The sequence below is a fragment of the Hippoglossus hippoglossus genome, chromosome 11, assembly GCF_009819705.1.
Source record: "Hippoglossus hippoglossus isolate fHipHip1 chromosome 11, fHipHip1.pri, whole genome shotgun sequence".
In the NCBI taxonomy this organism is placed as follows: domain Eukaryota; kingdom Metazoa; phylum Chordata; class Actinopteri; order Pleuronectiformes; family Pleuronectidae; genus Hippoglossus; species Hippoglossus hippoglossus.
Genome location: NC_047161.1, coordinates 255,001 through 267,500, shown reverse-complemented (window position 1 = coordinate 267,500; position 12,500 = coordinate 255,001). Strand labels below are relative to the sequence as shown.

At 41.4% G+C, this 12,500-nt stretch overlaps 2 protein-coding genes across 2 annotated transcripts in view; one reads left to right on the top strand and one right to left on the bottom strand.

Annotated features, from left to right (window-relative positions):
• LOC117770805 overlaps positions 1-5,366 on the top strand; it is a 19,244-nt gene extending 13,878 nt beyond the window's left edge. The window contains exons 7-8 of the mRNA XM_034600550.1: positions 4,302-4,409; positions 4,507-5,366. Of these exons, the coding sequence (XP_034456441.1) occupies positions 4,302-4,409; positions 4,507-4,581 (183 nt within the window). The 3' untranslated portion in view covers positions 4,582-5,366. The remainder of the gene's footprint in view (positions 1-4,301; positions 4,410-4,506) is intronic.
• Positions 5,367-6,503: 1,137 nt separating this feature from the next.
• Positions 6,504-8,194, bottom strand: LOC117770642 (gastrula zinc finger protein XlCGF57.1-like). Its single transcript, XM_034600291.1, has one exon. The coding sequence runs from the start codon at positions 7,758-7,760 to the stop codon at positions 6,504-6,506; it is 1,257 nt and encodes a 418-aa protein (XP_034456182.1). The 5' UTR covers positions 7,761-8,194.
• Between the last annotated feature and the right edge of the window lie 4,306 nt (positions 8,195-12,500).

The window sequence follows — 12,500 nt, the reverse complement described above, 5'->3', positions numbered from 1 at the left end:
CGAATGGACAACACTATGAAAATGTTCCTCTATCGATAATTCTTGACAGTAATTTTTACCGACACCTGGAAATGATGTTTCCTCTGCGTTTGTCTGTGTTAGAAGAATTACTGTCTATTCTTTATTGACGTTTCATAAAAGAGTTTTCACCCCCGAACCCGGTCGACCTTCTGTGAGATGATTCAGACCAAAAGAAATATTGGAAAATTAATGAATTGAATTTAACCTTGTCGTTAAAATATTGTAGCTTGTGTTTTGTATGTTTCTATATATTGTGTAGTGTAGTAACCTAGTGTGGTGACGCTGAACCATCCGATCATAGCCATCATGATATTTCACGGTTGTGTTTAACCTTTCCATGGTAACAGCGAGTTCCACCAATCAGAGACATTGCTACTACACCTGAGGATTGTGGGTAGTGTAGTGCTTCTCCTTGACATTGTGAATAAAACTTCAGCAGACGGATGTAAACTTCTCATTCACAGAGCTCCGACATCTCTCAGTTCCCAAAAGTTTATTGTATCATTTTATTATTTTCTCTTAAAACGCAGTTGATATCGTACAGACTTGCGGCCACATTAATGGTGGCTGAGACGTCTTACACAAGCAAATCAATGAGAAACACGACCGCAAAAGTCAAACAGTAGAACTACACAACCTCAATAGAAGTGAGCGACAAAGAATGTTGAAAATGTTACGTGCTGAGCGGGTTTGGAGAATGTGGAGGTACTTTCCCGTGTCCTGCCTGTTTGAGAAGTAAGTGAAATGTTGTTTACTAGCTAACGTTAACTATGATTACTGTGTGACAAACAGACAATGTTGTTCATCATCTTTATAGGTTTTCATATTTATGTACTTTGACATCTAACGTTATAATGATATATGAAGCTAGCTGTGCAGTGATGTTAGCATTGATGCCAGGTCAGTTAGCTAACTTTAGTCAATCAGACGAACAGAACCTAAGTTGTACTGGTGTATGAAGACAAGTCGTTATTGGCACATAGTTGTCCCACTGTGTTTCTAACTCTTTAACCTGCATTGATTGATCAGTTGACAAATTAGTCTTTTAATCAATGAATCAACAGATGTTGATTTTAGTCCCGTGGAGCTGACATGAATATTATCCTGGCTCAGCCCGGTGAAGTTGGTCTCCAGCTCAACAGGAGGCGCTGCTGACAGACGGCTGCTTCTAGCCTGATATCAGCGAGATTTGTCAACTCGTTGTACGTGTTATACCTTCATGTCCAGTGAACGGCTCATTCAATTCATGTTTACATTCTGGGTGCTAGCCTAATGATACTTGACTGTTTTATTACAGATGATAATACATTGTCCATTTTGTGGATCCAACCTGAACTCAGCGACAACATTCTGCCGACGCTGTGGCAACAAAGTCAGATTCTTGTTTGATGCCAATGATGCTGCCACAGGTCAAGGTATTGTTTCAGAGATCACTGCCGATCCACATCTGTATATACTGGATGACAATAGAACTATATGATGATGCAGTGATCTATACATTATGTCTTCATGACATTTGATTGGACTCTGTCTAAAGCAGGAAGTACAGGAAAAGGTGCTCTGGCTTCATTTCAGAGTTCGAAAGAGGCAAAATCATGTTTCAAGAAAAAGACAGAAAGAAAGAAAAAAGAACCACCGAAGGAAAACCTTGTGAAGGTAATTTCTCTTTGCTGACGGCGACTCCCCTTTTTCCTGGTGGTCCTTTCTGTCTTATATATTTACTATTCTAATCAAACATCATGTTTCCCTGTAGATTTCAGTGGGTATGATGCAGATGACCAAGGGATGGCTGAGAGCTGTCAGAGGAATGGTTCTACCCGTCAGAGTGCGCCCAGGGGCGGATGCAGAGGAACTGTTGAAAGCTGCTAAACAAAAAATGAAGGACTTCAACACGAATGCACATGTCGGTCCCTATGTCCTGCTCTTTGCTGATGGTACAAAGATAATCAATGTACCAGGAACAGAAACAGCCTTCTCTCTGAAACTCTACAAGGAGACAGTGAAGAAGGCGTACCAACGCATCACAGTGTACCTTTGTACGGTTAAAGACTATTGTAGAAATGTTTTAATTATTAACCAAACAAGCATCTTGAGTAAAACGATCAGTGTTGAAATTTATTCAAAATGTTCTCATCTTGTTTTTCGCAGCTGAGCATCTCAGCAACCCGAGAGATTCCGAGGAGACGGTGAGGAGAAGAAGTGCAGAACTCAAAGTGGTACAGTCTGATACAGTCTTGTTGTAACCTTCACAAATTTGGACCAGGATGCTCATCAGAGGCGCTGACACTGTTTTATTGTAGCTTCTCTCAAATCTTAAATACAGCAGTGATATATCTTGTTCTATTTACAGGTATGTGAACCGACCTTGAACAGTACCAGTGAGGATGTTGGAGAATATTCAAGTCAAACCTCGAAGCAAGTCCAGAAAAATGTCCATATTCTGCGAATCATGTCCACAAAATCTAGTTTGAATGTTTCAACCAGAGAGAGAAAGAGAAAGAGAACATGACGTATTAGTTCAAATAAGTAACAAATACGTTGAAGTGCTACGAGTAGGATCACGCGTGTGTTTCAGGTGCAAACAACATCTTTCCAAATGGCAAAGGAAAAAGTTGTTGTTCGTTCAGGTGGTGTCGGTCTTCATGTTGGTTCTTAATCTTCTGCTGGTGCAGGTCACCCCCTCACACAAGACTCGGCTGCAGGGTGTGTGCACGACCTTCAATGACCTTCATCACCTGTACAAGGTCAAGATTTCACTCAAGGCCCAAACAATCTAAGACGATTTTAGCCTCTGGTTGTTTAGTGAGATTTTGTTACTTAATTCTGATGCTGAACCAACAGATTTAAATGACTGCTGCTGCCATTGGCCTGTTTGTGTATTTCTTGTTAATATATTGACTCTATGTAGTTACTGCATAATCATCGTCCATCGCGATAATAAACTTTGGACCAAATTTTTCTGTATTAACATGACTCAGCGTTTGTTCTCACCTGCATGTTTGAAGTGTTTGTCCTGTGGTGATGATGGTCGCAGATTTTTATTGTCAATGTTGTTAATCAAATGAAACCGAATTTTCTTTATTACTGTTCACATGTGGTTTCTATATATAGGTTTGAATGATTTATTGAACTGATACATCACATGTCGATTGTTTCAGAGTCTGTTAAACAACGACACAATCTTCAGACCCAAGTACACAACATTTCAAATTAAAAGCTCTGTAATTTAACTTGGTTTAAAGCATGGCAGCAACAAACCGAAGGTTGTGCTTTTACTTTGAAGACAAACAAACAAGAGATTATGGTGAAATATACATAATCGAATTCTTTTGACCCAGTTGTCGACCACTGCTGTAGTTTATCTGAGGACCTAGAAGAAGACGCACTGCCTCGCCTGTTAATTCATTTGTATTAATATTGAACATATGACGTGTCCAGACTCAAATTAGCAGGTAATAATATACTCGCCTGTCGGAACCGTGTCTCGAACAAGAAGCAAGCATCACAGCTCACGTGTGTTGACACCAAACAGATCATCGTAGTTGAACACATTTTATTCTAGTGCTGGGACTCGCACCTGAAACACTCAGCTGTGGTCTCTTGTCTCGTTTAGAGTTTTACTGTCATTTGGATTCTTGTACTTCATTTTAATAACGGCTCCTCTGGTGTAAGACGAAAACACCCGCCCCTAACCCTGTGAACCCTAACCCTTTTATACCTACCAAGTAGTGTATTATAGACTTATAGGAGCTGAGCTTGAAATTGCAAAATAAAAAAGTAAAATCACGTCTGGTGTTTCTCTCTCAAACACAACTCGGCTCAGCCGTGTTCTCCAAAGAACCTCCACGTTCTCCAGAGAACCTCCACGTTCTCCAGAGAACCTCCACGTTCTCCAAAGAACCTCCACGTTCTCCAAACCGCTGCACACCGCTGTGTTTTCCGTTAAAGTGCTTGTGTGAGACGTCTCGGCCACGTACACATTTCATGGTTACAATATTGTGGCTGATCATCAAAATCTCTGTTGAGAAAACTAATAAATATTTTTGTGCGATCAAGGATTTTATTTGATCTCTAACATCGAGAGGATCATTGAGGCTCCAGAGGAACAAAATCAGACGTTTGATTTGATACAAATAAAAATCAGGATCTGGTGAATTAAAATTTCCATGAGGGATGAACTCTGAGTGATGTTGTCGTGCTGGTGTTTGTGCACTGCTCAGCCTGTAGTGACGTGTAGTTGTGTGTTTGTGCGCTGACAGTGTGTTGTTGTGTGTCCTCAGTGGAAGGCGCTGTCAAGAGATATGCAGGCCAAATACTACGAAGAAGCTGAGAAGGAGAAGCAGATCCACAGTCAGTGCTTCCCCAACTGGTCGTCAAGTGACAACTACGTATGTTCACTACGCACACACTCAACTTACACTTGTTCACAACATCACACTAAATGATGCAACATACAGGTTTTCTTCAGCTGATGTTTTTGTGTAGGGCAAAAAGAGGAGGAGGATCAGGAAGAAGGGTCCTAACCTGACTGAGGGTACATCACTGCTCCATGCACCATGACACGTCCACGGGACACGTCCACGGGTCACGTCCACGGGACACTTTGGATCTTCAGCTCTCCACTGACTCTTTTTATTTGAAGGTTTCACCTCCTCTTCTCTCGCCCCTCTATCATTGAGGTGAAATTGAATTGAATTCCAACAAGATGAGTTTTGGAGGGATTTTAAGGTTTCACTGGATAAAACATGAGGAATCAGTTATTAAGATTGTTTCTATCGGATCCATGATTTGTGTGAACCAAGTTTGACAGTCAAAGGTTGTGAATATATTTAATACAGAAGTGAAGAACCTGCTCTGTTCCACTGAGTCAAACCTCTGAGCTTCACCTGGACTAAATCATCAGAGAACATCCTCCAGGGACGTGGATGTTATGAAGCTAATGTCCCTCTGTTATAGTCATAGTTGTACTTCGCTCTGCTAACCTCACTGTGGCGCTAGAGCTGAGTCGAGCTTCACGTTTAACATCTGTATAAATATTTCAGCCTGGATCAAAGACTCGAGCAGACGGACGTAGTCCAAATATTCAGGATTTATTTCTTTCAGTCTGAGACAGAGACGCTGTGCAGAGGACAAATAACATGTTTCCAGTCAGACATGTTTATGTTAGCTTCACAGGCCCCTCCCCCAACCACCTCGGGCTCCTCCCCCCAACGCTCCTCAGTCTACGTGATTTCACCGATTTTTTTCTACAGTATTATCTCGTTCAAATACGCCGGTGAAAAGGTTTTAAGAAAACTGCTTTTGTGTAAGAAATTCTTTGCTATGATAATTAAATTATTTTTCCCAAACTGCCTGTTTGCCTTCATTCAGGTTCCAGACTTTCATGTGTTAGATTATTTTGGTCGATAGAAGTTCATCAGTACCTGAAACATTCTGAGAAGCTTGAATGAAATTATAAGAAAAGATGTTCTGTTGTTTCAGTGTTGAAGTAAAAACAATAAAAAGTCATGAGAAGGATAAAACATCATCTCAGATGAAATCAGTTTCTCATCTATAAAACTGCTGTTTCAAAGGTGAAGGGACGTGAGGGTCGTCCTTGAAAACCGTCTTTTTACCTGAATGTTTCTGTCCATTAATCTTAAAGTCTCTTGTGGAGCAGCTGCAGAAGAAGTTAGTATTTGATTCAAAGAATTATTGCTGGTGGTGAAGCCTGAATAATCCAGTGGGATTATATGAACCGTTACAAACAAGATTTTATATTTTGGACGTCATGAGCCCAAATGTTTCCATGATTATCTAATGTGTCATCAACCAGATGCTCTTCTCCATTCTTTGTAAAGAAGAGATTATTTTTCTTCCCTAAAATGCATCTATTGTTCCAATGTGCGGTAAAGTTATGTTTCTGTATGAGTTTCCAGTAACTTGTGGATGAAAAGCAGAAAATGTCACAGGAAGTTTGGAAATGTCAAAGTCACATTTTAATAAAAGTTCTGTGTATATATTTGACCCGTTCTTCAGATCTCATTTCTCCTTCACTCCAGAAACTGTTTAGACTATTTTACCAAGTTCGTCTGAAAACATCTGTTGTGTCCGATCCTGGTCAGATTAGGTTCATACTGGCAAAGTACAATTCTCTTGTCAAGCAGTGCATGATGGGATATATCGCTCTGTCATACAATGCTTATCACAATGCATTATGGGATACAATGAGTCCACTACATAGGAAGTAATAATTCTCACTGAACATTCAGACATGGAGAACTCAGTGGCTGTGAGTGATTTCAATTCTTTAGATTCAGTTGTTTCATGAAAAACTTAATTTTTCTTGTTTTATCTGAGTTATTAAACTTCAAAGTTGGAAACTGAGTTCATAAGAATCTGATCTTTTAGGGCGATAATATCTTCACTGCTGAAACATGAACAATTTGTTTTCATGCCGAATATAAATCCATGTCCTCAGACTGGTCGACGTCTAAACGTGTTTAAACACACGTGTGTTTTTTCACCAGTAACTTCTTGTTGAATCCTTTGCCACAGACGTCGCACTTGTAAAGTTTTTCACCCGTGTGAATGGTCATGTGCTCGGTCAGATGAACGTTTTGTTTAAAGCTTTTGCCGCAGACCGAGCAGCTGAACGGTTTCTCTCCTGTGTGGATCCTCATGTGCGTCTTCAGATTTCCTTTCAGGCTGAATAGTTTCCCACACTCGCTGCAGCTGAACGCCTCCTTGGCTGAAACCTTTTTCTCAGTTTGGTTCTGTCGAGTCTGCGAGGACGCACCGACACACTTGTGTGTTTTGAGTTGTGTGTACCATGTGAATCTTTTGTTGCAGACGTTGCAGCTGAAGCGTTTCTCCTCAGTGTGGACGGACATGTGCAGCGTCATACGTCTTTTGTGAGCAAATCTTTTGTCACAAAAAGGGCAGCTGAACGGTTTCTCTCCGGTGTGAATCCTCTCGTGCAGCTGCAGAGTTCCTTTCTGGCTGAAACTTTTGCCACAGAAGGAGCAGCTGAACGGTTTCTCTCTGGTATGAATCCTCATGTGTGCCAAAATGTTCCCGTTGCAGCTAAAACGTTTCTGACAAACCGAACAGCTGAACGGTTTCTCTCCCGTGTGTGTTCTCATGTGGCTCATCAGATGATCCTTACGACAGAATGTTCTGCCGCATGCGGAGCAGCTGAACGGCTCCTTGTCAGCGTTACACCTTGTGTCACGCTCAGAGATGTTGTCGTTTCTCTGGCCATTTAAATCTGAGTCCGGTTCCCTGATTTCCTTCGAGCCATCGTCACTGGTGCCGACGTCGGTTCTGTCGTCAGTCACCGGAGGTTTGAGTCTGTCTGTGTCGAAGCTGTGGGTCGGTTGTGATCCTGTGTGAGCGCTGCTGACGACCAAGTCCCGAGCGCCACGGCTGTTTTTCTTCTTTCCTGTATGGATCCTCATGTGTCTGCTCACGTCTCCACTGTACCTGAAGCTTTTCTTACAGACAGAGCAGCTGAAAGGTTTCTCTCCCGTGTGAAGCCTCATGTGACTGATCGAGTTTCCTTTCTGAGAAAATCTTTTGCCACAGAAGGGGCAGCTGAACGGTTTCTCTCCAGTGTGAATTCTCATGTGTGCATTCAAATGTGGTTTACGGCCGAATCTCTGTCCACACTTACAGCAGCTGAACGATCTCTCCACAGTGTTACAGTTCAAATGAATCACTTTATTTTTCAAACCAGACTGAGGTTCCCTGGTCTCCATCCAATCACCTTCACTGTCTTCAGTCTCAGAGGAGTCTTCAGTCTTGTCCTCAGGACCTGGTTGTAAATGTCCATCAGGACCTGAGTTCCTGGCTGGTTCTGGTCCTCCACAGTTCGCTCTGTTCTCAGTCTGACTCTGATGAAGCTGTGACGACTGAGGTGTCTCTTCATCTTCTTCACTCTTCACAGCGACAGGAGTCAATGAGAACTTGATATCAGACTCCTCCAGCTGCTCTCCCTCCTGATTGGTCCCCGGTTCCTCCTGTTCCTCTTTAATGTGGGGGGGCTCTGGGTCCTCCTGGTCCACAAGGGGGCTCCACTGCTGCTGCTCGTCCTCACCAACGATCACTTGTCTGACGTCTGAAGGTAAAGAAGCTGAAACACAGAACGACACAGATGTTCGTCAACTGTGGCATCTTGAGTGTCAGTTAAACACATGACAGTGTTGAAATAAAGATGGACGTCATTATGGCTCCTAAAGGTCAAGCCAAAATGTGTCTATCGCCCCCTGGTGGCTGGCTGCAGTATAGGTCATAAACCTCCTCCATGTTAGCAGATGGGACATGAACCAAACAACGAAATCAAAGTAGACGTTAAATAAATGTTTGTCAAAGATGTTTCTGTCATTTCAGGTCGTTCTCATCTCTCAAGTTCAAGTGTTTCTGATCAGTTTGGTTTGAATCAGTTATTTGATGATATACAAACAGGCTGAGACTGACTCATGATTGGTCGAGTGTGTGTGTGGGCGGGGCCTCGATCCCACGCCTCCACTCTATCACTACTGCACAGACTCAGACTGTAAATGACGTCATCACCAAAAGATGGCAGCGTTTGTATCTGAGATATTTTTGCTTCTTTTCTGGAGGAAGAGGAGACGAGTCGTCGTCTTTATTTACAGTCTATAGTTAAGTCATTACTGTTGCTATGGTAATGCCTGTCGTCCACACTTCGACCTCTAATAGTAAGACGATGGTAAACAATGACGCAGACACTTACGTCCTCTTCCTGTTCTCGTCATATTAGTCACATGACTCTACGACCAGCGGTGAATGCAAAGTGTGGCTAACACTTCGTTCAGATCTGGTTTCGACATCCGACATCTGGTCTGGAACATGTGGCCAGTTGGTTTAAACTCTTTTTAATTTAAACTTGTTTTAATAAAACTGGTTTAAATAAACTGCAAAGTTCAAAGTGTTTTATTTGTCATATATACAGTCCTGTACAATGAAATTCTTACTTTGCCTTCTGCTACAAACACTGTGCTTTAAGAGTTATAAAAAGTATTAATATATAGTAAAACATAAATAAAAAATATATATACAGTATATCAACGTAAGACAATATAAATGTGTGCAATGAAACATCTGTGCATAGACAGTAGGACATGGTCTTGTTGAGATTGTGCAAGAACCATCTCAACAAGAGATGGTGCAGGGGGGGGGGGGGGCAGAGTGAAGGACCGTTGTGTCGAGGTATAGTCCAGGTAGGTGTGCGGGGGGGGCGATGAGTTCTCCTCTCCTTTCTCACGTCCACCATCATCTCCTTGGTCTTGTGTTGAGGGTGAGATGGTTCTCTTCACACCAAGTCACCAGACGTCACCTCACGTCTAGAAGCTGTTTCCACGCCGCCGGTGTCGAGCATGGGGCTGAGAACACATCCCTGGGGGGTGCCGGTGGCCGGCCAGTGAGGAGGGTGTGAGGTCGAGTCCCAGGGGCAGCAGCTTGTGAGTGAGTCTGTGGGACGAGTGTTTTAAAGCCCAGCTGAAGCCACTGGAGAGCTTCCTGTTTGTTCTCAGTCCCGGGTTCTACTGCGAGGGTCCAACACGTCTGCCACGGGGCGCCATGATCTTTAAATAAAACTGGTTTTAATGAAACTGGTTTAAATAAAACTGGTTTTAATGAAACTGATTTAAATAAAACTGGTTTTAATGAAACTGGTTTAAATAAAACTGGTTTTAATGAAACTGGTTTAGTGATGATAATAATCATTTAATAATAACTGTAATAACACTTCTCTCTTCTCTCCAGTTTATTCTTCCTCGGACTGAAAACATCAGCTGTTTAGCTAACATTAGCTTAGCATTATTAGCATTAGCCCTGGATGTTTCCGGATGTAGAAACAGAACAAACCTTCCCGAAGCTTCGTCTCCACCTGAAATCGTCGTCCATTAGCTTCCGGTGTCGCTTCGTCGATCATCAAAGGAAACAATTGACGCGTTTTCTCGTTATTTTGATCAGTTCACGGTAAAACTGCGCATCGTTAAAGCAGCGAAAATATTAACCATCACTTCCGGGTCCGCGTTTCAAATAAAATCCTCTTTGACGACGTCTTAGAATTCAATGGAGTGTTTATTTATAGTCTTAATATTAAACCTGCTGTGGGGAATTACATATATTATTATGATTGTTGACAATAATCATCACAACTAACATGAAGCAGCAGATAAGTGTTTAATAAAGGAAGGGAATAGTTTGACTTTAGATTTAATTCAGTTAAAGATGTAAGATTTTCATAATGTGACCACAGAAGCTGCAGGTCTAACCGTTCAGTGAGTTATCAATGATTAATAATTAATCACACATTTTATTTAATCAAGGTTAATCAATTAGGGTTGAGGACGGGGACTGTATCACCATGACGACGACCCCTCGATGATGCTGTTCCATCGGCTCACATCTTTCTGAACTTTCGTTCTGTCTGGATTCGTTTTTGTGAATCTTTTCTGAAAACGTTCAGGTTCCAGTTCAGCCTCTTTCACCTCATCTTCATAAAACCACTTCAACAACAAACCAGAATCCTCTTGACTCTGGAACCAGTCCAACCCATCGGCTGAAGTCAGGAAGGGTCCGGAGGGAGAGACGAGGAAAACAAGATGAAGACACGAGCAGGTTCGTTCTCTGATGAAGATGATGAAGATGAGTTCCTGCTAAGCTAAATTAGCTTGTTGTTGTTAATCCAGGCTCCATGAGATTAACATGAGAGCTCCTCCTCCTCTTCAGGTTGGACAGTTTACACTGTGTAATACTTGTACTTCAGTATTTCCACTTTATGCTACTTATACTTCTGATACAGAGAGAATAATTCTATTTTATTCTCCAATACATTTATTTGACAGCTTTAGTTCCTTTAAAATGAAGATTTTAAACAAAAGATAATATAACAAGCTGTTAAAACATGTTGTGAAAGACTAAACCAATGTTCTGAACATTTTTCAGAAGTTTAGTTTTTTAAATGTTTGATTTGTTAAAAGCTTTTTCCTCCAAAGTTCTCAACTGTTTAAATGATCCAGTAACTCATCACAAATCAAATAGAGAAACTCTCACAATATTTCATCCTTTTATATGTATATAAAACTGTGTATAAAGTATTTTACTGTAGCTTCACCTGCTGCTTTCCCATCTGCTTCAGTATAAAGGATCTAATGATGTCATAGAGCATAGTACAATAATATAATAAACTGTCAAACGAGTACTTTCACTTTAAAACTTGAACTACAGTGAACTCTCCTGTATCTGACGGCGTCAGCTGAAGTTACATTTAAATATTTTAGCCCAGAAACTTCAGCAAAATGAGACAAAAATCTTTTCAGATTAAATGTGCCCCTGAAAAACTTGATCATGTGACCAGTAAACTGGTCATGTGCTGTAAACAGAAAGTAGATTGTCCAGAGTATTATATACTTAAAGTCTTCAAAGTAAAAGTACACAGTGCAGACAGTAAATGATGAATGTGTAAGCAGCATTTTACTGATTTATCTGGTTTCAAAATACAAACAATTTTTAATGACGATAATAATTTGAATATTTACAATGAAGAGCAGCAAATTTTCACATTTAACCTGGAACCATCTTTTGTATTAAATATACACAGTATATATATCTATATCTATCTATATAGATATAGATATATATATAGTAGTATTTCAGTGACAGATCCACTGTTTCCTCTCAGTCTTCAAACAGAAAGATAAAAGTCTCTGTTGTTTGAACAGGTTAATAAAGTTATTGAGGAACTGGATGTTTCCTGTTTCCTGTTGATGATCAGAGCGTCTCTGGCCTTTTACTGCGTCTTATCTCCGCTCAGATAAAACCATCCTGTCTCTGAGGCTCGTAATCTGCTCCTGTCTGACAGGCGCAGGAAGTAAAGGTCCCCCACATCAGACGCAGCTCGTCTCTCATTGGACGATCTCTCTGAGCTCAGCTGGGCGTTGGCCTTTGAAACACCTCAGAGAGAAATAAAATCATCTCACCTTGTTTTACTTTGAAAAGACAACAAACAGGTGCTGCTCCCAGACCAGTGACGATGCCACCGGCTGGTTGGAGTCATGCAGCTGAAGGTGACTAAGATCAGAGGCTTTGGTGATGAAAGAAACGCTCTCAGCCAATCACATCGCTGATCTGAAACAGTTGACCCAATCGCAGCCAGACTCGTGTTCCTGTCGTGAAAGACTGTGAGCTGTGATTGGTCAGAGCGGCATGTGATCTTATTGTCGTCTGAACACGACATCAGACAGATTCAACACAAAAATACAAATAGATCAGACCATTCGTGTGCAGCGCCCTCTTGAGGCTCAGACTGTAAACCAACACGTCTCGTGACCTGTCCGTCACGTTGCCCGGATCACATGAAGGGAATTGAACCTTTGACGCTGCTGCTGCTGTATATACAGAGTGAAATCTGATGTTTCTACGTCTCTGTGAAAATATATTTTAATATTTACTGAGTGTCGCTACAGGAAACT

Coding starts and splice junctions, on each gene's coding strand:
- LOC117770642 (XM_034600291.1), bottom strand. CDS start 7,760: ATGGAGACCAGGGAACCTCAGTCTGGTTTGAAAAATAAAGTGATTCAT.